The 25,568-nt window shown below is 51.8% G+C and overlaps 11 protein-coding genes across 11 annotated transcripts, besides 1 other annotated feature; 8 read left to right on the plus strand and 3 right to left on the minus strand.

Moving 5' to 3' along the window:
* Nucleotides 1–449: 449 nt before the first annotated feature.
* Nucleotides 450–1,015: a repeat region.
* Nucleotides 1,016–1,611: 596 nt separating this feature from the next.
* On the minus strand, nucleotides 1,612–1,827 carry LPMP_280770 (hypothetical protein; the record flags this gene model as incomplete). Its single annotated transcript, XM_010702116.1, has 1 exon — nucleotides 1,612–1,827. One exon carries the CDS (start codon nucleotides 1,825–1,827, stop codon nucleotides 1,612–1,614), a length of 216 nt encoding a protein of 71 aa, XP_010700418.1.
* Nucleotides 1,828–3,832: 2,005 nt separating this feature from the next.
* LPMP_280780 (DNA repair protein, putative) lies at nucleotides 3,833–6,043 on the minus strand (the record flags this gene model as incomplete). The annotated part of the gene is made up of 1 exon (XM_010702117.1): nucleotides 3,833–6,043. One exon carries the CDS (start codon nucleotides 6,041–6,043, stop codon nucleotides 3,833–3,835), a length of 2,211 nt encoding a protein of 736 aa, XP_010700419.1.
* Nucleotides 6,044–6,751: 708 nt separating this feature from the next.
* On the minus strand, nucleotides 6,752–8,197 carry LPMP_280790 (hypothetical protein; the record flags this gene model as incomplete). Its single annotated transcript, XM_010702118.1, has 1 exon — nucleotides 6,752–8,197. One exon carries the CDS (start codon nucleotides 8,195–8,197, stop codon nucleotides 6,752–6,754), a length of 1,446 nt encoding a protein of 481 aa, XP_010700420.1.
* Nucleotides 8,198–9,259: 1,062 nt separating this feature from the next.
* LPMP_280800 (hypothetical protein) lies at nucleotides 9,260–9,838 on the plus strand (the record flags this gene model as incomplete). Its single annotated transcript, XM_010702119.1, has 1 exon — nucleotides 9,260–9,838. One exon carries the CDS (start codon nucleotides 9,260–9,262, stop codon nucleotides 9,836–9,838), a length of 579 nt encoding a protein of 192 aa, XP_010700421.1.
* A 560-nt stretch (nucleotides 9,839–10,398) lies between these two features.
* LPMP_280810 (RNA polymerase I) lies at nucleotides 10,399–11,766 on the plus strand (the record flags this gene model as incomplete). The annotated part of the gene is made up of 1 exon (XM_010702120.1): nucleotides 10,399–11,766. One exon carries the CDS (start codon nucleotides 10,399–10,401, stop codon nucleotides 11,764–11,766), a length of 1,368 nt encoding a protein of 455 aa, XP_010700422.1.
* A 436-nt stretch (nucleotides 11,767–12,202) lies between these two features.
* LPMP_280820 (putative dual-specificity protein phosphatase, putative) lies at nucleotides 12,203–14,092 on the plus strand (the record flags this gene model as incomplete). Its single annotated transcript, XM_010702121.1, has 1 exon — nucleotides 12,203–14,092. The coding sequence occupies one exon, from the start codon at nucleotides 12,203–12,205 to the stop codon at nucleotides 14,090–14,092; it is 1,890 nt and encodes a 629-aa protein (XP_010700423.1).
* A 660-nt stretch (nucleotides 14,093–14,752) lies between these two features.
* On the plus strand, nucleotides 14,753–15,217 carry LPMP_280830 (calmodulin-like protein; the record flags this gene model as incomplete). The annotated part of the gene is made up of 1 exon (XM_010702122.1): nucleotides 14,753–15,217. One exon carries the CDS (start codon nucleotides 14,753–14,755, stop codon nucleotides 15,215–15,217), a length of 465 nt encoding a protein of 154 aa, XP_010700424.1.
* A 957-nt stretch (nucleotides 15,218–16,174) lies between these two features.
* On the plus strand, nucleotides 16,175–16,624 carry LPMP_280840 (RNA polymerase B subunit RPB8, putative; the record flags this gene model as incomplete). Its single annotated transcript, XM_010702123.1, has 1 exon — nucleotides 16,175–16,624. One exon carries the CDS (start codon nucleotides 16,175–16,177, stop codon nucleotides 16,622–16,624), a length of 450 nt encoding a protein of 149 aa, XP_010700425.1.
* A 999-nt stretch (nucleotides 16,625–17,623) lies between these two features.
* On the plus strand, nucleotides 17,624–18,958 carry LPMP_280850 (hypothetical protein; the record flags this gene model as incomplete). The annotated part of the gene is made up of 1 exon (XM_010702124.1): nucleotides 17,624–18,958. One exon carries the CDS (start codon nucleotides 17,624–17,626, stop codon nucleotides 18,956–18,958), a length of 1,335 nt encoding a protein of 444 aa, XP_010700426.1.
* A 1,153-nt stretch (nucleotides 18,959–20,111) lies between these two features.
* LPMP_280860 (hypothetical protein) lies at nucleotides 20,112–20,693 on the plus strand (the record flags this gene model as incomplete). Its single annotated transcript, XM_010702125.1, has 1 exon — nucleotides 20,112–20,693. One exon carries the CDS (start codon nucleotides 20,112–20,114, stop codon nucleotides 20,691–20,693), a length of 582 nt encoding a protein of 193 aa, XP_010700427.1.
* A 1,171-nt stretch (nucleotides 20,694–21,864) lies between these two features.
* On the plus strand, nucleotides 21,865–22,296 carry LPMP_280870 (RNA binding protein rbp16, putative; the record flags this gene model as incomplete). Its single annotated transcript, XM_010702126.1, has 1 exon — nucleotides 21,865–22,296. One exon carries the CDS (start codon nucleotides 21,865–21,867, stop codon nucleotides 22,294–22,296), a length of 432 nt encoding a protein of 143 aa, XP_010700428.1.
* Nucleotides 22,297–25,568: the final 3,272 nt, after the last annotated feature.

Raw genomic sequence — 25,568 nt, forward strand, 5'->3', positions numbered from 1 at the left:
GTTCGTAAGGAGGAAGTGTGGAAAGTGGAAGAACAAGGTGGGCACAGAGCGTGGATGAGTGTGAGTGATTACGAGGAGAGAGGGGAAAGAGCGAGGTGCATCGTGCACAGTAAAAGGCGTAGGTGACTGACAGAGCGAGGTGGGTACTTTGTAGGAAACGAGCTCCATGGATGTGCACTGATGCCAGGCATACAGTCAGGCGAGCTAAGGGCATGCGGTGAGCCTCTACTGTTTCGGTAAGAAAGATGTTCCTATCAGCCTTTAGGCTGCTCTCCACCCAGTGTGCAATCACACACAGATATACGAAAAATACGACGGTTACATCACCTCGATACTCTCATGAAGAGCACCTTACTTTCTTCCACAAACGAGGGCAGATGCCTTCCACAACACGTACAGTTGCACGCGCAAACGTATACATTCACATACAAGAAGTACTTCGCATATACTTTATTCCAACGTGCCAACTCCCTGCCATACAACATGAGCTGAGCGTCATTCTCATGGCCTCGTCACAGGCCCACCACCTGGTAGCAAGCTGGGACAAGCACGCCTCAGTAGTGCTTCCTCAGCCACCTGGACAGAGCCTCCGACTCAACCTCTACCCACCAGCACCCCCCCCCTGCAGGTCGCCCCACAGACACTCCCATTATCCTGGTCGCTACCTGGTGCATCCTTCGGGGTGGCGCAGGCTCCCCACACCAGTGGGCAGCGAGAGCAGGGCGGGATACGTTCGAGTCACCTTGACACTATGCCTGTCATAGGGTTGGCACAAGCGCATTCAGTGTCGCAGGTATCCCCGACGCAGCGCCATCCAGGACCTGGGCGCCGGCATCAGTAGCAATGAATCGCTCAGGCTTCTCTACGCCGTGGGTGCCCCACCCTGTCACTACGAAAAGTGGCTCAGCATTGCCAGGAATAGGGGGCTGCCTGGCTTCCACACAGAGAGAGAGAGGGTGTGTATGTGGGTGCTGAGCCCTGCTAACACGCTGAGGGGGTCCCCCCCCCATCAGGGTAAAAGGGAAAGAGAAGAAAAGAAAGTGCGCAAAACGAATGAAGCCCTCACGGAACAAGCAGCAACAGCAGTTTAGCGAGTGCCACAGACAGGTAGGCAACGCCTCTTCCTGAGCAGAGCCCCTCCTACACCAGTGCTATCACACACCCGCTACTTGCCTAGCTCTTCAAACTTACCACGTTTTCCTTGTGATTCCTTCTTGAAATACTTGTCCGCACTAAGAGGGTATTCAAAGACGATAAGGGCAAGAGTCCAAGTAAGGCTCATAAGGGTCTGGATGGTGGTCACGGCTAGCGCTGGTTGTAACGATAAGCAAAATACTCGCACCTCCTCGGCAATATCAAATGATCGTCGTCGTTTAAGGCTGGACTCCACCTCTTCCGTCTTTGGGCAAGTCCTCTCCTCCAACTCTGCTTCTTTCCTGATTTCTCTCTCCGTTCCTTTCCGCAGGTGATATGGCGCATGGGCCTGGGTGCTCTCTCAGAGCCTCCTGCACCGAAGTCAAAGATCCAAAAGCAAAACAGAAACGCGCGCTTTCCATGCGCCGTCAAGAGCGTATGATATGGCTTCAGCAGGTCACGGAAAGTACATGTCTTTCACAATGTCAACCCCAAGCTTGCACCCAACTTCGACTGCGCTTCGCGAATGCCCTGAAGCATCTGCAGCATTTCATCCTGAGCCTCCAGTCGGCGCTGGGTCTCACGGCGAAGCTCCTGCTCATGCAGGAGCTCCTTCTCAAGTACTCGATTGCTCTCTTTCTTCGCCAGAAACGCGTCTTCCTCACGGTGCACTGAGTATGAAATCATCTTCATGATTCGGCTTGCAGAGTACGTTATGGCGCTGACACCACTGTCTCCATTTGCGGCTCCGGCGACTCTGTGCGCGCTGGTGAGTGCGAACGAGGCCGGTACGTTACCGTGATGATTTTGTGGGTAGGAGGGTGGACTGCTGGACCGCAGCGAGGGCAACAGGGCAACGTGGTTGCCCACCTCGCTGTGTTGGTCGTGTGACGCACTAGTTCCTAGGGGATAAGGGGAGGCAGGCACGAGGTCTGGTGCTAGTCCCTGTTCATCTGTCGTCTCGGCGCTGCCGCCTGCAGAGTACCCTGGGAGTGCCACCTTGCCCTCGTGCTGTGACATGTTGGCTGAGCTAGTGTTAAGTGAAATCGCCGGCGGCGGGCGAAATACTCCGGTAGATGTTTGCTGACCCCACGGCGCTGTGGGGCCAAGATTGGGTGAAACATACATCGACGATATCCGAGACATGGCCAATTCAATGAACAACACACACACGGACGAAAATGACAGGCAAATGTAACCAGAAGGGAGGGGGATGAAGGAACACGACGGCAATCAGAGACACCGCGAAACAAAGCGCGCAAAGTCACAGACGAGAAGCCAACCAAAATACGAGCACGGAGTGCAAGTCCCTCTGAGTGGGGAGCGACAACACCAATAAAATGGAAAAGGGGGGTAGAAAGCTAGTCTTCGTAGCAGCCGTAACAAAAAATGAAAACTACATAAAAAGAAAGGGCAAACACAGACACACACACACAAAGTGGCGCAATGTTGCCGTGACGCTAGCAGAATCTGTGAACAGCGGAGTCAAATAGAAACAGTACTGAGGAGAGGAGAGGTCTGAGTGGTGGTGCACTGAAAAACGAGTATCCTGAAGGGGGATCGAAATTAAGGACTGTGTAGAGCAATGGACGGGGTGTCTTCAGGGTATTGAAGAGCGACACAGAGGTAACGTAAAAAGAGGAAGACGAATGTAAGGAAGAGAACGGCAACCTCACAAGAACGAGAAAAAAATAGAGACAAAAAGGGGGGCCTAATACGCTAAACTCCTAAAAAGAGAAAAACAGTCGAAGTGAACAAGGAGAGGGGTGCAACACACACACACCAAGAGGCACAATACAGGATAGGTCTGCCTCTGAAAGGGTGAAAGTCCGTGCCTTGTTATGATAAGAGACGTAGAGAGAGTATGTAGCAAACGCTACAGAAGGGAGGACGTGCAGCGGGTTAAGGTGGAGATAGAGGGAAACGGAGGCGATATTGGGGGTAGTAGAAACCGTCAATAACGACAGAGGCCGTCACCACCATTGAGGGAAGGGAAAAGAGAACAGAAGAGCACACTGCGCAACCGCCAACGCAAGCTGAGTACTGAGAGTGCGCAAGACAACGGTAGGAAAATGAAAGCATGGAAAGGTAACGTTTAAAATGCGGGAAAAGGGAAGGCCGCGCGTTTGCACGGTTGGAGTGCGTGACAGGAAGGTGTCACAGTGAAGGGGAAAGAGAGTCAGACTCAAGAAGAGAGGACGGGGAAGAGGGGTGAGTACGATGGGAGAAGGGCTCAAGAAAAGAATGTCTTACTACTGCCTTCGGATTCCCTTACTCCTCCGTGTATGGGTTTGACGTAGACCCATCACTGGTGCTGTACCTAGGCGTCGAGAAACACAGCACTGCAGCACGTATGGAGAAAGGGCCACCGGTGCCATGCCCAGAAATGGCTCCTTGGAATGATGGGGGATCTCGAAAGGAGTGGGGAACTGTACAGCTTGCAACTGTCACAAACACCTAAACGGACTTGCGAGAGGGAGAGGTCAAGCAGCTGCGCTCGCCGGCAACTGTGCACCCCATACTGAAGCGTCCAGTAGTGAACACTTGCCTTTTCTATGTGCCCCATTTGTCACAAGACTTTCTAGTTTCCTTTCGTGTGTGTGTGTGTAAAATGTAGAGCATATGTATAAAAGGCATGTAAAACACAAGTGTTCTCTCTCCTACACTTCTTGTCTTCATTTGCAAGGAATCACCATACCTAGACAATGGTGGTCTCACTTTCATCGGCGTTAACTTGAACACTACTGAATGTAGGGCTATGAGTAGATTCGTTTTCGGCAGCCGAGGAGCTATGCTGTGCACCTTCGTCGCCGTCGCGCGCGGCGCCAAACGCCTGTGTGGAAGAGTCAGCTTGCTCACCGTCTCCGACGTACTTCAGACGTGACATGAGTTCTTGGAGGCGCGAGGCAGCTATCTTGGCTCCAGAGTCACCCGCCGTGGCGGCGCGCAGGACAGCGTCACCAAACTCTTTTTTCCGCTGGCAGATTTCGTAGCAGTACTGCTCAATTGTATCGGCAATAATGAACCGCGTCACATACACCGGCTTCTTCTGTCCGATTCGATAACAACGGTGCACCGCCTGCTCTTCGATAGCGGGGTTCCACCACGGGTCGACAACAATCACGTGATTAGCTGCGGTGAGATTCAGACCGACACCAGTTGCGGTCTTACTCGCCAGCACGATCTTGATATGCTCGCTGGTCTGAAACTGACGAATGACGGCGTTTCGGTTGGAAAGCGACATTGTCCCGTCGATACGCAGAAATGCAATGTTGTACCGATCCAACGAGATGCTAATGACGTCCATGAAGGAAGTGAACTGGGAGAAAATGATCATTTTATCGGCGGGGTGATTCTTCTGCATATCATGGATAGAACGCAGCACCATTCGGAGTTTTGTACTCAGCTCGAACTCATTATTCTTGTATTGAGCAATTCGCTGGGTTGAGGTCAGTGTTGTCTTTTTAAAGACAGAGCTGAAGGTGATCGTCTGCGCGCACGTCGGGCATTGGATTCGCACCGCGATGTTGTCGCCATCGACGGCGTCACGAAACCGCAGAAGCAAGCACTCATGGCAGAACACGTGGCTGCACTTGGTGGCCACAGGCGAGCTTGCCTCACTCTTACAAATGCCACAAACAGAAATCTGAATGGCGCGGCCCTGGCTGATCCAGCTGTGGCAGCAAGCCTGACGAAGTCGCGTCATCATGGCAAATATATGAAATACGCCCTCTTTGTTTTCTGATGTCGCCAATGCACTTCTCGAGCGCGCCAAGATGCTATTGTACATGTGTGACTCCCTCACACTGAACGGTTGCTTAATTACGACCTCTGTCTTCGGTGGTAACTTTACGAGAACCTCTCTCACACCGTTTCGCATCATCACTGGGCCACGTCGCAGAAATGCTGGTTGTAGCGACCTTGCAATACTTCTCTGCAGCAATGGATCGGCGAGAAGCTCCTCGGTATTACCTCCTGGCAACACAGGTAAACGCGGAAGGCCGATGAAGTGGAGAAGGTTCTGTAGATCATCGATCGAGTTGTGCAGCGGTGTCGCCGTTACAGCCCAGCGGTGAAGCCCTTGTAGTTCCTGAACGGCGCGCCATCGTTGCGTCCTAACGTGGCGAATCATATGGGCCTCGTCAAGAATGATTCGTTTCCACTGAATGTGAAAAAGCGGACCAGCTTCTCTTCGGTTGAAAGAGAAAGTACGCGGATCGTCACCAGGAATAAAAGCCGATGCCGCAGAGTTCGTAAGTGTATCATAAGTAGTTATGACAAAGTCGAACGTTTCAAGCTCTGTGTTGCTGATCAACTTGCTCTCACCGTGATAGAGGTACACGGTTATTTTGCGAGAAGCCTTCACTTTGGATTCGATTTCAGACTTCCATTGGAGCATGAGGGCCGCCGGAACGACAACAAGGGTGCGCAGCTCCTTTGAGTTGATGAAATGAAAGTCCCTTTTTTCGACGTCATCGAGAAAATCTAGCGCGCGCTTCTGATAGGCAGAATGAAACTTGCCCGCAAACGTCAACCACTTGTCAATCTCCGCTCGAACACCTTTGTAGCTCCCCTGTTTTGTTTTTAGAAGATCAGTTGTCTGAGAAATGAGTGATGAAAGGTCGTCCGCCGGCCGATTGATTCGAGAGCAGTTGGCGATGACGCTAATTCTCTGCAGCTGTCGTAGCACTGTAATCAAGCGACTCCCTTCGGCTAGCATTCTTCGCTGCTGCATTTGCTTCGAGTACAGTCCCTTATTGATCTTATCGGATACCAGGCACAGCCCAATCATCTGCACCGTTTTCCCCATGCCGAGATGGTCCGCCATGATGCCCCCTACGTGGCTCATTTCGCGCTGGGTCATCCATCCTACACCCTCTTTCTGAAAAGGCAGTAGCTGGGTATTCATATCAGGAACATCGATGCTTTGTAACTCATCCTCGTAGGAAAAGGAGGAGTAGAACCCACGAACTGGGGCGGCATCGGAGGAAGACAAAGTGCCCTGGCTAACCACGGATAAAATCCTGGGTGATAAGTTGAGTCGAAGAAGCTTGCATAGCCTCATTGGCGTACCATAAAGCAAACTATCGGGCTCGTTCTGAAATCCAAAAGTTCTGCGGAGATGCAGCCTCTGACTAAACAAGCAGTGTGCTTGTGTAGCTGGTCTTGTGAAGAAGCACCTGCTCAGTGAGAACAAGCCGTCTCTTATGTGTTTATAAGAAAAAGACACCACCTAATGATCGCTGCACTCCATCTTTGAGTAGACAAAAGGAAACCGACGACCACACGAAAAGACGGGATACCCAAAGCAATAGTAATAGTGCGCATTAGAGTCTGCTATGGATGTTAGTTCAGTTGCTACAGCCGCTTTGTGAACATAACACATCGTAGTCGGAGCCCCAATGATGCGAGACACTACGTGACTCAGCTTGTCACATTGAAAAAAAAAAACATAAGGAGACGCCTCTTCCTAGACGTTTGGATATGTTTCAAATTGGATTTCTCTATTTGCTTGAGAATTAATAAGTAAACAGCAACTATGGGTGAAAAGGGGGGAAAGAAAACAAAAAGTACAGAAAGAATGCCCTTTAAGCAACCTACACGTGCAACAGAAAGGTCATTTTAGCTTTTTTCGGCCTTGGCTTCCTCCGTAAAGCCTTTCTTGGAGTTGTTTTTTGACAGCTACTTCTTCCGCTGAAAGGATGTATTGCAGGCACCTGTCATCTCCGGCCGCATCGAGAAAAATGGTTGTCATCTCCACAAAGTTCCCCTCGTCTTCAGGCTCAGGATGCACCTCCAGATCAGTGTGGTCACTACATTCACCCATTTCGTCCGATTCAGCGCCCGTCCCAGTCTCCATGCAAAACGGATAAATGTCGGTGATACTGATCGCGTTGTAGTTCATCTCAGTAAAACGCGGCAGAGTGCATGCAGAGGAAGCACTTGTTTCTTTTCGTGCACGACGATACAAGATCCCACTGAAAACCTCGTCACTGCTAAGCACAGTTGCCCGCTGCACGTACCTTGACATCTGGGGTACTTCGATACTCTTTAGGTCAAATCGATAGGCCACGCTTTTCCCATCTGTCACTTCAGCTACAATGTCGAGAAGCTTGTACATAGATTCCGCCTTGCTTGCTGAGTAGCGATAGTAGCTAAAAGTATTTAGGCACCCAACAAATACAGCACATGAGATATGCGCAGATATGTTCATTTTTAGCTTCGAGTCGATTACTCCATGAAAGAGCGCTTCCAACTGACGGAAAAAGGAATGAAAGACAACACAGCTGCACAGCTCTGGTTCACCGGCCGCGTAAAGGCTAAAACAGGCCGCACCCTTCCCATGCAATGCACTACTCATTTTTGACGCTAGTTCCCTGCGAAAGCCAATCGAGCGGTTGATAGCCTGGCTGAAATGCTCTTGACATCTTTCTGTCGAAAAAAGAGGCCTTACAAGGGATGCACACAACATTGAGCAAGCATTACGCCATAAGGAAAAGAGTACCCCTTTGGGGCTAGCTTGCTTTTTTATGGCGTGAATACCTGTATCACAAGCACTACGTTTGCTCAAAAGCTGCTTTACGCTGCTCGATTCCAACGCCTCTTCAACTTGCGCGGATGCGTCTAACCAAAGACGGCTAGTTCTCGCCGGAAATCCAAGAGCCGTGCTTGCCCACAAATCAAATGTTCGTGATGAGATTGTAACACCAACCTCTTCAAAGAGAATACGATGCAACAAGGCTGCTAATATCGCAGGAATTAGTAAGGGCTTTTCCAGGATGTGAAATGGTTTTCTGTGCTGAACGTGTCTTTCATCGATCAAATGGGTCTCCTCGCAAATGTGTCCAACTATCCGTTCGATATCGCCGCTTGGTAGCAGGCAGTCAAACGACATCAGTGGCAGTAGCCCGTTTGTGTCATCGTACCTCGCCTTCTCTATCTGCTTGCTGGGCTTTGTGAAATACTCGTTTACCAAAAAAGCTGCGAAGTCAGCTTGCTTATGATAAGCAGGAATAACTGGCTTCTCAATGTGCAAATCAGCGCTCTCCAGTGAGAACGTCATCCTGGGTCTGACTACCTCACAAAGATGTGTTGCGGAAAAACACACAAAAAGACTGATGAGGTAGTGATGGTAGGTTCCAAGCAATACGACAAGGAAGAGAAAGCAACTTAGAGAATGAATGGCAAGAAGCACGGTCCGCGGGATCAGTGGTTGCTGTGTGTAAGAGGGGGGGAGATGCGGGAAGTGGCCACGCGTTTTTCGTGCGAGAAAACGACAACGGGGGCCTGCCGGCCAAATGGCTGGCGCACACGCCTGCAATCCCACGCAAAGGGTTTCCTCAATTCCTCACTTGACAACTCTGCTCAGCGATTAAATTGATGATGGCGCTGCATCTGAAACGTGCGACGTTTCACCCCTGAGATGCAGCCTGTACTTACGGCTTGGATCTTTCACGCATGTTTTGTCTGATCAGCAGTTGAATTTGACCCCTTCAAGACAAATCTGCCCACCAGATAGAGCAGATGAATGGAAGGGAGGCGGTGGTGAACTCTTTCACGACGCCGGCGGGGGGAGGAGGGGGCCCCAATGCAGCGCACGGAGTTTCATCCGAACCATCCGCCGGCCGGCGGCCACCCCAAGCAGTCACCTACTGGTCGCATGCGCGCTCTCTGCTGCTTTATGGCGTTTGTTCCAGGACACAAAAACCGGTGCGACTGAGGTGGAAAAGTGTGAAATGTACCTCGAAATACCAAAAGCAAAACGAGGCGCTTCTGCAGCCCGCGCCGCAGAAGTAGACCATATGGAAAGGCGCTCCACACTACCAAACCGTTTCGCCCATGCCCCTCCATGTGGTCTCTTAGCTGCAGTGGCAAACTCATGATGCCCCTCTTCAAGGCAAAGGTTGACCTTCATGCATTGAAGCCCCTTTCTCAGCAGAAATGCTCTCCGTGCTAGTTCCCCGCATCCTCGCTCTTTTCGTCCGTTCTTCTTTTTGAGAAGGCAGCGATCAGCTCGGGACACTTACTCGAGTCTTGTGCAACTTCTCGGAGAACCTTTACCGAAGTCCTACAAAGCCCTTTTGTGTTTACGAAAGAAAAGAAGACTCATACAGACACTGAAGTCATGAGCTACATACAGAACACCTGTGCCACTTCGCAGGAGAAAAGCGACATGTTTGTCACCTCGTTGGACGTTTTTAGTAGACGAAATTACTTTGACCAATACACTACTCACGCCAACACTGATATGGTTCCTGCTATCCCGACTTGGACAAAGGCGCAGTTTGATAAATTGCCTACGGGTGCTGCATCTTCCAACGCGCATACATTAGACGGTGGTGCAGAAAATAGCGATGCTTTCGATGAGTCTGCGGTCGCGAAGGTAAAGCGTTTTTCTTCACCCAGCGCTTTCACGGCTGCGAATTCTGTAATCGATTTTTTAAAAGAAAATCTGGGAGGAGTTGTGCTTCCAGACGATAAAGTAGGACAGGACATACTCTTGGAAAGACGTCGTTGTTTTTTCGACTCCCTCTTTACAATGGGAGAAGAAGTGCGAACTGCCTTACCGTGTCGATTTTCTACCAACAACATTATCAGCGTATTTTGCAATACCCCTGATGAACCTCTGAGCACCACAGAGTCGTATAGAAAGCGCCTAGCTGCTCTCGAACACCTTCGCGCAACTCTAGGCTGTGAAGAATAGATCTTTCGCTTCTACCAACTGACAAAAAATGAAGAGAAAGGAAACCAAAAGTGATTGGTGTTGAAGTGAGCTGCTGCACGACTTTGACATCTTTTATAGGGCTCAAGGATGCGAATGTCTGTGCTGAGAGAGCGCATCCTATCAAAGGTATACCGTTTCGTTGGATTGTGTCACTTTTATTACACATAACGGAGTGAAAAGGGGGAGCTTTGCGTTGTGGAAATCTGATTAGCAGATGTTTATGCCACTCAATGGTGTATGTGCTTTTATGTTCTTGTTGTTACTCTTCCTACTCTCCATTCTGCACATCTGTTTCTTTTTTCCTTGTCTTTGCCAGAAGCCATAAGGAAAAAATGCGTCGGTTTGGGACACCGTTCTGCTTTGTCTCTACAAGAGCTTTGCATATTCCATGGAAGTCGACGCTGCCTGGGGGTAACGATCCGAGATGGCATGGACTGGGCCAGGCAGTCGTTGATCTTGCGCGGTCCTGCGATACTGGAAAAGCTGCCTTTGATGAATGTTGTACTGCACGAGGACAGTTGGAGTCTATTGTGCAGTCAATGGGCTATGATATGTCCATCTACATTTTTGGGGGCCTCGTCACCACAGGTCTGTTCGAAGTCGGGGGCGACGTCGATTTTGTTGGAATTCTCGATGTGGAGCCTGGCTTTGCGGAGGCGGGCGAAATTCTCAGAAGATGTTCGGCTGCCTTGCGCCGTCTTGGGCTGCGCTCCCGCGCATACTCGAAAGCTCGCGTACCTGTCATTAAGGCTGATCGAGTAAGCCGTAGTCTTCCAGGCTCGCAGTTTCACAGTTTGTCTTGCGATGGGGTTTTTCAATTTAACAGACAAGTAAGTGGTGCTGAGGCAGAGAGTTTCAGAAACCGTGTCGAATCAAATTACAATGCGACGTCTGTCGAGTGGAATAGCTCATATCAGTTTGCCACAGTGCAGTTTGCGACTACATCCTCTCTCGTATATGGGCTTGCTAACCTGAAGGCGCATAATGAGGTGGAAATTCCACTTCGACTCCCTGTCAACGTGCGCTACGGCCCCGAAGTTTACAGATTCCCGTTTGACTTCTGTCTTTCCTCAACGGGGCTGCGGAGTTCACATTTACTTGGCGAGGCATTGGCACAGTACCCATATTCGCGACATTTGCTGCTAGTCCTGAAAAAGTGGGGTCGTGCAAGTGGTATTATTAACTCTATCGACGGACTTTTAGCCAGCTATGCACTGACAGTGATGATGGTGCATTTCCTATCCCTCGTACAGGCAATCCCAAAGATCACAGCTGCAAGGTTGAATGAAGGGCCCAAGGCATTGAATCCCAACCCTGAGTATCGTCCTCTCGAAGAGGCACGCCCGCACGCCATGGCGGAGGTCGGCTATTTGCTCGCAACATTCCTCGAGTACTTCGGATGTGCTTTTGATTACCAACGAAGCGTTGTGTGTACGACAAATATGGGCTTAATGAAAGCGACGATGGAGTGGGACAGAGAGAACGGTGCAATCGGAAAGCCTCCCTTTTTTCACTTTGCTATCAAGGATCCGTATGGCTTGGATAACATTGCTCGCAATCTGGACCTGGAGTCTGCAGTATATGTTCGGAAAACTCACGATCTGGCAGCGAAAACGGTGATGGACGAGCTTAACGATCCCACGTTCCTTGTTTCGGTCCTAACAAAGGACCCTCGAAAGCCTCCCCGCGTAGTGCGGACTCTGAGTGACCGTGGCATTCACTCTGAATCTATCCCTTCAGACCAGTTGGAGGCTCGACATGCCTTGAGCAAACTTCAGTTTCAACAGCGCAAGCGATCCATGGAGGACTTTGGCGAAAGGGCTGTGAGGAACAAAAAGAATCAGAGTACCGCAGCTGATGTCACAAAAAATGTTCTGGGGTGGATTCGGAACGATGGTATTTTGTAGCTACATCTTTTTTCAAGCGCACGTCAACGTAAAGGCAAAACTTGTCAGCGAGTGTTTTGCAGTTGCGTTATCGCACCTTGCTGCTTTGTTTTTCGCTTTTTTTTTTTGCCGTTCGCAGCATGTTGGTGGACATAAGCAAAGCAAGCAAACGTTCTCATCCAGTCACTGAAGAAAGACGGTTCTGAGAAGTGTGCAGCGCTGGTCACTATGACCATCACGACACATGACTCTTAAAGTTGGCACACCACTCTCCTGGCAAAATAGGCAAACCCTTATGACTGCTTTTCCCTTCAGGATGCTTAATTCGTCATGTTTATGCCGCCCTCTTTCCACTTTATCATCCTTTTTGCGTGTACTACATCGCTTCTCTATCCTCTTTTGTACTCGTGAGACATTCATGTGTCTTGGGCTGCCTAACGACTTAATACACTTAGGAATGGAGTCGCTACTCGCCTCTTTGCAGTGGGAGAGCGAAGCGGTGCCTCTACCAGGCTCACACAGCACACTCCCCAAGGATGGCCTCCCACCTTGGCAACACATCAGTGAGGTGATCCCTGGTCTCTACCTTACTTGCGCGTCGGAGATAGCCGATAAGACAAAGTGTGTTGCGATGGGCATGTCTCTTGTTATCAACATGTGCGGCGAAGATAATGTTACAAAGTACCGCGTCTTTGAAAAGGATGAGGGTGCAACATATGCATTTCGCAGGGTTGATTCGCAGGAGAACTTTTTCTGTGAACTGAGCACCTACTGCCGTGCCGCAGCAACAACCTCAAATGCGCAAAGAAGGGTGTTTGTCGTTACCATTCCGGCAGAGGATACGCCAACGTATAGCATCGACCAGCACTTTATGGAGTGTGCGGTGCTTATGGAAATTGTTTTGCAGTCTAGAAAGAACTACAAAGAAGTTAGGGAGGAGGACTACACAGCTGTTCCAGCTGTGGCAGTGCACTGTATGGTTGGCGTAAGTCGGTCGGCTTCCATTGTGGCTGCCTACTTCATAAAGAAATACGGCGTGTCTCACGTCGATGCCATACGCTTGATCCGCTGCACCCGTCCCATAGTCCAGCCAAACCTGGGGTTTCAGCGGCAACTCTCCTTCTGGGAGACTCTCCGAAGCTACCGCATTGTTGACGAATGGTCGGCCAAGGTGCTTGCTATGGAAACAAAAAACAAATCGAATCTTCTCGACATAGCAAACACAATGTTGCCAATCATCTTACGGACACACAAGTGTGAAACTGACCGTCGCTACTTCGGGTCGCTCATCAAAAATGCTGCGGCGACGGAAGCGGAGCTTCACAGTGTATACCGGGAGCTTCGCTCGATTGTCGCAGCGGATGTCGACAGTGAGGTCTACACAGATATTCCCAACTACTTCAGTTACGTTGCTGAAGTTGTGTGCAGCATCGATTGCGCCGCTTCAGCAGTGCTGCAATACGCCACAGACCTTTGTGACTCACCTTCGCATAACGATGCGTTTTATTACCGCGTAGTGAAGGACGTGGCTCACTCCGGTTTTGAAACAGACACGTTCAACACCATTCGCTGCTTTTGCTCGCTTTTCGAAGCCATTTATGTCAAGCACCTCTGTGTTCGCGACTCTGGCCACCCTGCAGTCTTGAGCTCGAGAACGGGCGCTGCGGCGTTGCCGTCAGCGTGCGCGCTTTCATTCCCCTTTTTGTTTCTTGTTGCGCCGTACGCAGAAGGGTTTGTGCAGTTTAGCGAGTGGAACGATTTGGTCAATGAATTCGAGACCGCGGGTGACGCACTAAGTGCAGCTGACCTGCGGCAACTGAAAAGCAAGACGGTGCGCCTGTTTCTTCAGTTCTTCTTTCAATCTTCGTGCTTTGAGGAAAGATCTGCCGCGAAAGAGAGCTACACTAAGCTCGGTTTCTTGCAAAATGATGCTGAGGTGTTGACATTCAGGGCAGTGGAGTCGCAGCTGAAGACTGACGGCGTTTCCATTGCTTCACTCGAGAGCGTCGTGGCGGTTTCCCAGCCAGCGGATAGCCACATTGCGTTTCTCCTCTTGTGTAAAACGTTGAGCGGAATAGTCGCTTTTCGCCTCCTTTTGGAGGCTGCTGAGCAGTTTCTGTCTCGGACATACAGCGCGCGACTGGCAGAGAGTGTGCCGCTTGCTGACGAATTTCTGCCGCTATCTGTGATAGCTTCGGCGGTCGTGTCACTGGAAAGCGCGTACACAGCAGCGCATTGCAAGCCATGCAAGGCAAGGGAGTTCTTCAGAGGTGAACTTTCGAGTCTTTTGAAGGCAGGAATATTGAATCCTACTGGCGTAGTGGCGCTCTTTCAAATCTTGTCGTAGCTAGGTCTTTTATGATAGTTGCTTTGCGAGTGCTTCTCCAGTGCCATACGCACTGCCGATCGTTGTGTCATAGTTGCCTCGTTTATGTGGAGCAAGACGATTCCTGTTTGGCTGTGCACCCCAATCTATGCTTGTTAAATGGCACAGCTGCAAATAGGAAAACAAGAAGCATGACAGTGAGCAGGGTTGTTTACAGCTGAAACCTGCTCGACATCTCGCCTTCTGGAGCGATTCTAGTCTAGCTGAGCCGCCAAAGTGAGAAAAAAGTCAAGCAAAGGTGCAACAGATCCCCGAAGCAAACCACAAAAGACTCACAAAAAATTCGTGCGTCTGGTGCAGCCCATGAGTTTGCCCCTTCCCTCCGTAGATTGCAGAACTGCAGCCCATTGATTCGCTTTGCGCTTCTCCAGTTTCTCACCTCGACCTTTCTCCTTCACCATTTACCTTGTGCGCATGTAAATATGTCGAACGATTCGCTAACACTGCGGCGGGGACGTCAACACACGAATACTCTCTCATGTTGCTTCTTCACCCTCTTTCCTCAAACAGGAGTTGGTGCAACAAGAAAATAAACAAAGAGGCCAAGAAAGCAGCACCCCACCAACATCAGTGCACAACAGCACTTTAGACACGTTGCCCTCTGAGCAACAGTATCCAAGGATGCCCGCAGGGTTTAATGACGTGTGCTTGGCGTTTTTCCGGAAGTACTTTGACGCATTTGACCGAGACAAGATTGGACGTGTGCGAAATGACGACTTTGCCACGTTGATCCGTGCCTGCGGTGCTGCCCCTTTAGAGACCAGCATCGAGGATCTTAGAGCCATCGCAGACCCGAGCCGCCGTGGTAGCTTCAGCTTTGACGACTTCTGCGTGGCTCTGAAGAAGGCGTTTGCCGAATCGATATCTCTGCAAGAAGTGCGCGATGCGTTTCAGAGATTTGACCCGGACAAGCGCGGCTTTATCAGCCCGCATGAGCTCCGCTACTTTCTCACCACTATGGGCGACGTCCTCAGCGCCGAAGAGATGAACGAATTTGCGGAAGAGATGCGCACCGAGATGGACATTGAGGGCAACCTGGTCATGGCTGATTGCATCGACAAAATGACGCCGGAGATGTTCCGCTAGTTTTGTTTTTAGTGATCACAAGGAGGACACCGCCACACCTCACACAGTCGTACTGCTGCTACCCTCTCCCCTCCCTGCACATCCATGCAAAGCGAGGATGCGAGCAGGGCGCGATTTTTTTTGCCTTTTTTTTATGTGTGTGCTCCGTTTTAGCGATGTAGAAGACAATTCCGCTCTCCAGAAAGCGTAGAGCATTCCCTCCCTGTATACATGTATGCGAGGGAAATATCAACATTATTAGGTGCCCATGAGTAGAAGGAGCTCCTTTCCTCGATGTCGTCTCTCCGGGCTTAGCCATCGCAGATGGGACTGGCGTTGCGTTAAGGGGGCACCCGTGCTGTGCACGCCAGAAGCGCGGAGGTGTCCACCTATTTGGTCAACCTGCTACTCCTCCTTTATTGTACAAATTCACACATGAGGCGCGTTCTTGAGGATGAGAGTGTGCTTAGTGGACGACGTTCGCGGCAGCACGGACGTCAACCGTTCAAGTGGGAGGATGTCCTTCCTTCCGAGGCCACGAACGCATCTTTCGTATGCTTGGTATTGAATCATGTGTCTTTCGGTCTCACGGCGTTATGCCTTTACGCAAACTCTACTCATTCAAGCGATCGCTTTCTTCGTGCTCGCGCGCTTCTCCGTTCCCTCTGTCTTTGCCTCGTTGCTCTGGCACCTTTGGCACATGTCAGTGATTTGTTTCTCTGTTCTCCTTTCGAGGCCACCCGTCGGTATTGGTTTCACGGTGAAACCGGTATCGTGGCAGCTACGGAAACAAGGAAACACAACTGCGTTAACAGTTCTTCTGCTCCCTGTCGTTCCCTCCTGCTCGTAGATCCACGAGTTACACGAGACACACTGCGCTGCTGTCTCAGAACACGCAGCGGCCCGGCAATAGTGCAAAGAGCGAAATTAGCATATCTACTCTGAGACGTTGATCTCGTCCATCATAGTAGCGTCAACATGAGTGTCGACCCCGTCATTCTCGAGGACACCTTTACGGTAAACGGTGTGAACACCGAAGGCACAGTGTATCTTCGAGTGTCGCGTATTCGCTGTGTTAATCAGGATGGCTCTCTCACAATAACGTCGGACATCAACTCCGAGGAGTTCCCTGTTGCCACAAACGATCGTCTGACGATTGTGCTGGCCAACTCTCTTGAACTGGGGGGCAAGACGGGCAGCAAGTACTACGACCACAGTGTTTATCACCGCGAGACGCGACTGAACGACTGTGACTACGCCATGCACGGCCGCGTCTACGGGCATGAGGTGGTTGAGAACGGCTTAGAGGTGAATGTGCACATTAGCTGCGGTGGGTTACTAGTGAATATTATCGGCAAGCCGCAGGGGCTGCGAGATGTGCACTACAACAGCGACGTGTACATCCTGATTAAGCGCGTCAAGAACTGAGAGGCCAACAGGGAAACGCAACAACAGTACACATAGGAGTTGCGGCATCGTAATTGGCGTGCGGATGCAAAGGCTGTGCCGTACACTCGCGGTTCGTGTGTGCGTGTATGGGCATTTGATCCTGTTTGTGTCGGTGTTGCCGTTAGGCGCTCCTTAATCCTCGCCCAACGTAAGAAGGTACCTTAAATTGGCCATGAAGCTTTTCTACAGTAAAAAAGAGGCAGGCAACGGCGTTCCTTGATGGGGTACAACGCTAAACTGTTCTTGCGCAGCGTACGGAGCCGCAGGTCTGAGTTGTCTCCTTTCGCAAAGCTTTCACATCTGTATACGTGTAGTGGTGTTCTACCTACAGCGAGTCGTTTGAAAGACGAAAAACATCGTCACGCATCACCGAACCCAGGGCTTCTGTCCCTTCGTCTCACAGAGGGGCTGGCTCTCTCCCCAAATAAGCGCAGGAGGTCGCAGGGTAGATGTGTGTGTGTGTGTGTGTGTGTAGCACCAGTAGGTAGATGGGGAGAAAGAGGCACTTTCAGACGAGTTGCTGTACAGGACCACTGTTCTCCCCTCACTGTGTTTCATCGTCATCTCTCCAGCCCTCTTTGCCCCCATATGCACGTACTAACAGGCGCACACGTTTGTGTTTCCCTCCTCCTTTGCTATCGTTCCCTTTGCACTATTTTGCCTCTTCAGCCTGCTCTCCTGCTCCACCGAGGCGTTACCACCTCGGGTTGCTCCTCCACAGACAGACCGCACAGTGCACAAAAGGAGGTAGTGATTCTTCTAGGGTGACTCTTCCACTCTCCACCACAACAACGGCTGATCATGCAAATGCGGTCGTCTTGCATCATCAGTGCGCTGCTGCGCACATTAATCGCGCATTACTCATCCTCGCCCACCTACACCGCAGCACGCCTCTACACCTCCAACTTTGGCAAGGCTAAAGCAGACGCCGATCTACTGGACACCGAGCAACCCTCTGTCGATTCGGACGTGGCGTCAATGTGGCCGTTATCTTCCACCACCCCGTCGCAGCCGTCGCAGCGATACAGACGGCGCTCTTCTGACCCGCAAACACCGCGGGAAAGGGCCGACTTTCGGCGCGACCACAAGTACGCAAAGCATCGCCCCCTCCCAGATGCCCCGTGGCGGCAGCTGAAGACGAAAACGTATCTCGACGACGCGGAACGTCTATATGGCCGCAAAGAGACTTGGCACACCGTTGAGGACGCTGCTCTTCGGGAAAAGCTGGTTGCAATTCTGCAGGATTATCTGCGTGACACCCTTGCAGCTGCGCGCCTGGAGTCCAAGGACGCCCGCAAGTACGCCTTTCTCTGCTCTACTGCAGCGAGACACTACCGCGCTCACGTATCTTCCGGGGCCTTTGGCCTTCCAGAAGGCTTGCAGGAGTGGGCACGGAAGGTGCTAGCCAGGCGTGCCTCCACCACCACCACAAAATCATCCACTGCACTGTCGACGTCTCTTGACGTGCACGAAGGTAACGCGGATGCGGACGAGAAATTGCGAGAAACTGGCGTCGCTTCCACACCATGGCATGCAGCGGCGGCAGACAAACACCACGGCAACTCTGCTTCTTCCTTCCACTCCGAGGAGGAACATGCTGCTGCCCAGTTTCGTGAGGCGCGTCAGCGTCGCGGTGCCGAGGCAAACCTAGCACACACCGTTGCCATGGCAGACTTGCCAGATGCTGACAGTCGGCATTCGCCCCACTCTGCCTTTCCTTTTCTCCGGCAGCGCGCGCTGGAGAACGAAGCCACGCTTGATCCGTCCTTGGTGGACTGGACGGCCAAGTACTTCGCTGAGGATGATGCTAGAACGTTCGCAGAGCCGCCACGGCTTCGTGCGGGCATGGTGCAGAGCGAGGAAGGTAGTGTGTCCGATTATGAAGCAACCGAAGGCGGCCCTAAGGAGAGAGGCGCCTCGCCTCTTGGGATACTTGGTGCCACCAAAGACAGGCGACCATCAGACTTTGCGCCGCCGGCGTCAACTGTGGCTCACCGCCCTGTCTCTCTGCACGCGCGGCACCGTCTGCAGCGCACCTTGCGTGACCACGAGAACCGTCATCGCGCCACCTTCGATGCTGAGGGTATCTACTACAAGGTTCGCCGACAAAGTGATGTAGAGGAGTGTGCGCCGAAGCCGCAGCAGGTGAAAGCCTCTGACCTGGAGGCGTCCGGCAGGCGGCCAGATGTGGTGAAGGTGCCGTGGAGCGTGGCAGCCAAAGCGAAGGCACAGGGATACTCGAGTGACACGCTACGGGCGAAGGAGCGACTGATTCGACTCACCCGTGGTGAAGACCCCGAAACAATTCCATAGGACCGAACCACTGAGATGATCAGAGGAGCGGAAGAGAAGAAAGGACGAGTGGGAAAGGGCGCCGCTTTCCTTCTTTTGTTTTGCCCTCTTCTCTCAACAACGCCTCCATCCAACATCGCCTTGCTCTCCTTCATGTGAGGCCCCCAAAACTCACAGACACTGCCTTGAGGGGACTCTGATCCATTTGACCCAACGGAGAAAAGACACATTCCTGAATGTGAGAGCCCTGAGCCTGTTTAGCCTCCTCATCTGTGTTAAAGCCTGACACTTGTCGGGTGTGCGCATGTGTGGGAACAGCCGAGAGAGAGAGAGAGCACGTGTGTGCGAGAGGTTATTTTCTGGAGAAGTCTTACATGTTTGGAGTCACACAAACGCAACACACACGAATAATAATAATAATAAAGTCGGCAGGAGAGCTAAAGGCAAAAAAAAAGACATGCATTTTTGTCTTTTGGAGGGGGCATGGGGAAAAGAACAAAATGAATGGGTCTGACGCTGGAGCCTCACCCAAACGCCAGCACGGAGGATGTATGGCGTGCCACCCAACACCCTTTGACCCGAACGTGTTGTACCTGTGCGAGTTGGCGACGTGTGCCCCTCTCTTCGCCCCACGTTCTCAATGGACCTCGTCGGAGCTGAGCACACTACTTATCTTCTCCTCCGCATCAGCCTGCTCCGTACAGAGTAGGACAAATGTGGGGTGTGATGCACACATTGCGCACACTGATGAACACGGCGTCGAAGACTGCGCTATATCACTTGATTTCTCCCTGCTTCCCCCTCTTTACTTCTTGTGTTGCCTCCACAATCTCTCCGTGCGGCGAAAGACGATAGAGGCATCCTCCCACTCTACACCGACAATAGCGACGCTGCGCGGATCGCTTTGTCGAGGACCCGGGTGCGTTAGAAAAGGGGCACTTACTAAAGGGAAAACGTTGTGGTACTGGCGCGCGTGGCGAGGTACCACTGAAAGTGAAGGTGTCGCGTTATGATTTCTTGGACGAGGCGCAACCACGCGCGTTGTGCGAGCCTTCTTCGGTACAGAGGGGAGGTGGCGCACTTTTCCTCGGATACCCAGACTGGGCTGGTTCGCCTCGTCACACGACTCTGCGCTAACACTGCAGCTACCTTGAGTGGCATCAGCGTTGCCGCGATGAGGGACGAAGAGGTCAAGCTGCAGAGTCAAGCAGCGTGCGGCGCGCAATGCGTGGCCTTCTCCTCCAAGCAGGTTTTTGTTCCTGCAACGCCTCTGAATGCGGATACGGTGCAGGACGAGGACGCCTTGGAAGCGACGGCGGAGTGCATTTTTCCCTGCTACATCTCATGCGGGTGCCCAGTACTTGTGCAAATATTGCCTGGACACCAATACTCAAATCTCTCTGAGGCCGAGGAGAAGTCGGTGAGTTGCGCGCCATCTTCGATGCAGGTGAGGCGCCTCTACATGCTCACTCCTGCTGGCAGCAAACACGGTATCCACGATCCCCAGCGGACTTCCTACTACACGCGCCTACCCGATGCCACTTTTCAGTGTTGGCAGAAGCATAACAAAGTCATTGACAGTGTTTTGGATGCAGGCAAGGAGTGCCTTACCTCACCCCTTCACAAGCGCTTTACGGGACTCTCCAGCCTTGACGTCGAGGTTCTGGAGCTGCTGAACCTGACCAAGACTCTTGGGTGTGTCACCGACGGCAGCGGCGCCGCTTCTGTGAACTCTACTCGCAACACGTCTAGTTAAGCAGCACCTAGGAGAGGGGAGGTGCATCCCGAGTCAACGATGTGCGCCCCAACCCCTCGTGTGTGTGTGTGTGTCTGCATCGAAAGGGCGACAAGAAAAACCGAGTAGGAAAGCTAACGCTGTGGTCAGAGGTGAGCAAGTGGGACTCTTCCCTTGCATGGATTCTGCTCCCCACGCGGTGTTTTCGGGCTCTTTTTTAAAATTGTGAGTTCCACTCTTCAGTTTCCTCCCTCCCCCCTTGTGTAGAATCGTAACTTCTGCTACTGTTACTGCTGCGTGGCTGCACAGAGGATGTTTGGCATAGCGAGTAAATCGACAACGATACACGAAACAATGCGACCCACTTGTTGCTTACAGTGAGAGGTAGGGAGAGAGGTGGGAAAAAACAAGTAGCTTAGCTGCATGCACATTGGTGTATCCGCCTTCTCTTCCCCTCTATCCAGTGCTGTCTCCTCTCTTTCCTTGATTCCTTGTGAAGTGTGAGGTATCAGCGCGCCTCGGGGCTCTATGAGGGTGCTGAATGGGCATCGAGAGGGAGGTTATGCTTGAGTGGATGTGGAGAAGTGCAGAAGATGATGGAGGAGGGCGAAGGTGGGGTGTATAAGAAGGGGAGGAGTAGTGCAGCAACATAGTGGCGTGCGCTGTTGGGATTTTTTTTCCTTTTTTTTTCTGTCGACTCTGTCCCTCCATCCCTTTCTTCCCAACTCTTGCCATTCCTCTTCGCATTGCCACTCCTCGGTATGCACTCAAGTACATCCCCCCTCTTTGTTTTCCCTATGTACTTCCTTCATGCCGCTGCTCTAACTCGGTGCGCACCAATGCTGAGGATCAGCACATGTGCAATCGTCGTTAATGTCATCTCTTTTCTCTATGTTCTTCCTTTGCGTTTCGCTCTTCAATTCCTTTTTCTTTCTTCCTGCATACACACTTCCCGCCCTTCGTCGTTGCTTACCTCACGAATGTGTATCACTCACAGCATCGCGCTGCCACCATATAGCATTGCACCTCTTTGTGTCTTTGTTTCCCCTCCCCTTCTTCTCTGTCACCGACTCCCCACAAATATCTACCCACTCGGAGAACAAGGAAACAACCACTGCAACACCATTACCATCGTAGGCCCCCTCCCCCTTCGCCTTTCTTCGTTTTTTTTTTTCGGTGATTCCCAGCAACCATGTTCCGTGTTTCCTCTGTGCACCGCATTGCACCGTCACTGGCGCTGCTGAACACCGGCAAGGTCGTCTCGTGGATGAGTGGCCGCGGCTTTGGGTTCATCGAGGACAATGCGGACAAGAAGCAGCACTTTGTTCACTTCTCTGCTCTCCAGACGGAGACAGGCGGCTACCGCGCGCTCGCGGTCGATCAGGAAGTTGAGTTCGAGGTGGCCTCGCAGGATGGCCGCACTCGCGCTGAGAACGTTACCGCCCCTGGCGGCGCCAAGCTCCCCTCTGGTCCCCGCCCACCGGATGGTGCCCCCAGTGGTCGTGGTGGCTTCAGCGGTGGCCGCGGTCGTGGCCGTGGTGGTCGCAACTATAACAGTCGCCAGGACCGCGGCGGCGATCGCGATGGCGGGCGTCAAAACAACAACTTCAGCGATGAATTCTAGGCTCTTAGAAGAGAAAAAAAAACGACAACAAGAGAGGACGAGAGAGGGCATTGGTACGTGTTGTCGTGTGCTGGGGTGGTGCAGAGGCCTCGCTGCACCTTTCTTCGCCAATTCTCTTCTTGTCGCTCATACTTTGTGTGTCTTTTCAGCTCCCTGAGATTCCAATATAAAAACAAAATGAAAGTCATCTTTCACAGCTAACATAGAGTGTTTGTGTGTGTGCGTGCTTGATGGCGGGGTACGCAACACACAGAAGAGGGTTACTGTCGTCGCAGATGGCATCTGTGTAGCGGGGAGCGGTGGGAAAGCTTCGGCGGGAGCTCAGTTGTGGCAGCAATGCATCTGAGCAGACAAGGGGAGCAGGGAAAAAAAAGCACAGCTCGCTAAAGGCAATGAACGAAAGCAGCGAACAAGGTCGTCCCCTATGTAAAAGGGAAAGCAGTTCGCCTTGGCTACTTCTCTCGTCTACCTTTCCCCTCCCCCTTCAGAATCCTGTTTTCTCTGTGGGGGCCTCCTCCCCTCCCCCCCTGCCTGACTCGCTGTTCCTCTTGCCTCCTTCTCTTTTTTTTCCTTCGCCCATGACTTCCTATCACAGAGCGAGGGAAATTGGCATCCGAAAGAAGGGAAGAGAGTTAAAAGGGAGCGCGGATTGAATGGCAAAAGGTAGAGGGGGCGTTTCCAGTTGCGCTTCTTGAGGGCCGAGGGAAAGGGAGGAGGGATTGGAAAGGGAGACAGAAAGGTGTGCGCATGGTGTGAGGGGAGGCATGGGGACTAACTGACTGTTGTGTCACCCCATCAGACCAATGCGAAAGGCAGACAAGAGAGGGTACTCTTCACCGTCGTTCAGAGTGCTATGTGAAGTGTATTCCGTCCAGTCTTGTCTGTTTTCGTCTCCTTGTTTGGTGTCACGCAGTACGTATGTGCGTATGACTGTGTGTGTGTGGGTGTGTGCTGCCACATCGTTTCGCCTGTGCCTCTTCCGTCCGACTACTTTCTGTGAGGTGTCATGCTCGAGTCTTTGTGCTTAGAGCGCACCCCTCTGATGCGTTTTTATGGTGCACTTGTTGTCCATTTGTTTTGAGGCTGTGTGCGTTTGTTTCGCTTCTGATGGAAGGTGTCTGCGTGCCGGTGTGAGTCGTCACTAAGGGCTCTCTTTTTTCTTGTACTGCGTCTAGTAAATTGGCAACGACCTCGAGGTGTTTTTATGTGCGCACGTGTACGTGTGCGCCTCTGTGCGTTTCGCTTCCCCTTCCATTTGATTGTGCCTTTGTTTTTTTTCCCCCTCTTCTTTCGCTCCAGCAGCTGCCAGGAGCGCATTCCTACATTTCTGATGAAGCCAAGCGGCTTCTCCACTTTCCTGTCGCCTTCCCCCATTCTCCGTACCGACACATGTGCGCGCTAATCGGGCGCGATCGCGGCAGTTTCTGTCAGAGAGGGGCCGGAGAGGGAGGGAAGGCGACAGTCAGATGTGTGACCAGGGATGCCGTGGCCAACACCAAAGGGCAGCAGCATCTGCGGTCAAGAGCATGCCGGTGGAAATCACGATTGCCATGAGAGAGAGAAGGGAGGGTTGCCGAAGGACATAATAGCCCAGTATCACTACTAATACAAACGCAATAAGTGCCCACGCAAAGGAAGCCCCTCACCAACAAACGAAGCACGCGCACGAATGATGTCGAAGGAACGCGAAACACACGGAGCTGTCGAGGTAAGGAGAAAGAGATAAACTCACTGTGAAGATCTGTGGAGTTCATTTACCCTTTAACGAATCCTCCGTGACGTGGTCTACCCCTCGGAAAGGGTTGCTGCACGGCTGCGCTGGCTGCAATAGAAGATACGGCTGTGTTTTCTGGACTTCCGCCATTGAGGCAAGAGGAGCGTGCCGCAAATCTTCGGCAACCATCATTGGCAACCTACCACCATGCAAATGGCGTAGGAAGCTTTGAAGGGGAAAGGGGTCACCTTGCAGGGGCGCTACTACGGGTGACTTGTCGACGCTCTGTTGGCGTACGATGCCCTTCTCCTCGTTTCCTTTTCATTCAGCCCTCTTTCATCTGCTCCCTTATCACCCCTGCGCTGAGGCCGCTCTAATATATATACATATATTTTCTCTCCTTGCTGGCTGCATCCGCTTTCATGCATCTCTTCCGCCTGTCTCTATGGTCTCCAATGACACAAACGCACGCCCACACGCGCACCATCACACAACACATCCTCACCTCCGCTGTCCCACACAACTGCGATCGCTGCTGGACCTTACATATTTGAATGCGCACAGCCCTTTTTGTTTTCCATTTCGGAAGTAGCATCTTCACGACTACAGCGCTGCCGATTGCACATCTGCAGCGCCTTTCCACTTTCTTCACGACTTCCTTCTCTCGAAGGCACGCACGGACGAACGCACACGCGCACGAGGCTGACTGAGAAACGAAGAACAGTAACACACGAGACGAAGAAGATGCGGCTAGGGAAAAGCGAAGCATCGACGCACTTTGGATAAGGCAACAATGCAGGGATTCATACCCAAGTAAATAAATCTACCCACATGTATATATATATGTGGGTAGATTTATTTATATACTCGCCGAGGTTGCAGGAGCACATGTGCGTGGACGCTCATTTATGTCAGGCACGTCTCTGCTCCCTTTTCCGCCTTTCTGTTCTTGTAAATTTATTATGTCATGCCTCACGACTACGTCCTTGCTACCTGTCTCCCCACCTTTCTTTTTCTCAATCTCTTTCGTGCGGAGCTTCCAAAGTCTCTAGCTTGGTAGTTTTGGTAGCACTGGACAACGTCTTCGAACCTTCTCCTTCCTCCAGCGAGTTGTGTCTCTCCCAGTGTGTTTCACAATATCTTCCGTTCCTTCCTTTTCCTCTTGTATTACGAAGCCACAAAGCGGAATCAAGGCTATCTCGCCCTCTCTCTCTGCACTTGTGTGTGTGTGTCTGCTCCCACCTACCGCTCTCTTTTGTCCTTTTCGATCTTTTCTACGCTTCTCGTGCTAATATTGAAGAGCACCACATCGAGAAGCGCCCACAGGCTCTCGCGCGCCCCGCCACTCTTCCTTTTCCAGGGACACCCGCCTTCTTCGGACCCCCTCATCAAAAGCGAATATACGCACCCACACCACCCACACACCCACACACGCGCACCGCCTTCGCACTAATTCGTCCCACTCTCTGTCTTTCGTAGTGACTCGACTGAAGGCGCCACCTCACTCTCTATCTGTCACTTTCCCTCTCCCCGCGTACTAGGGGAGGTTGTCACGGCT

Source organism: Leishmania panamensis (genome assembly GCF_000755165.1).
Source record: "Leishmania panamensis strain MHOM/PA/94/PSC-1 chromosome 28 sequence".
NCBI classification, from domain to species: Eukaryota; Euglenozoa; class Kinetoplastea; order Trypanosomatida; family Trypanosomatidae; genus Leishmania; species Leishmania panamensis.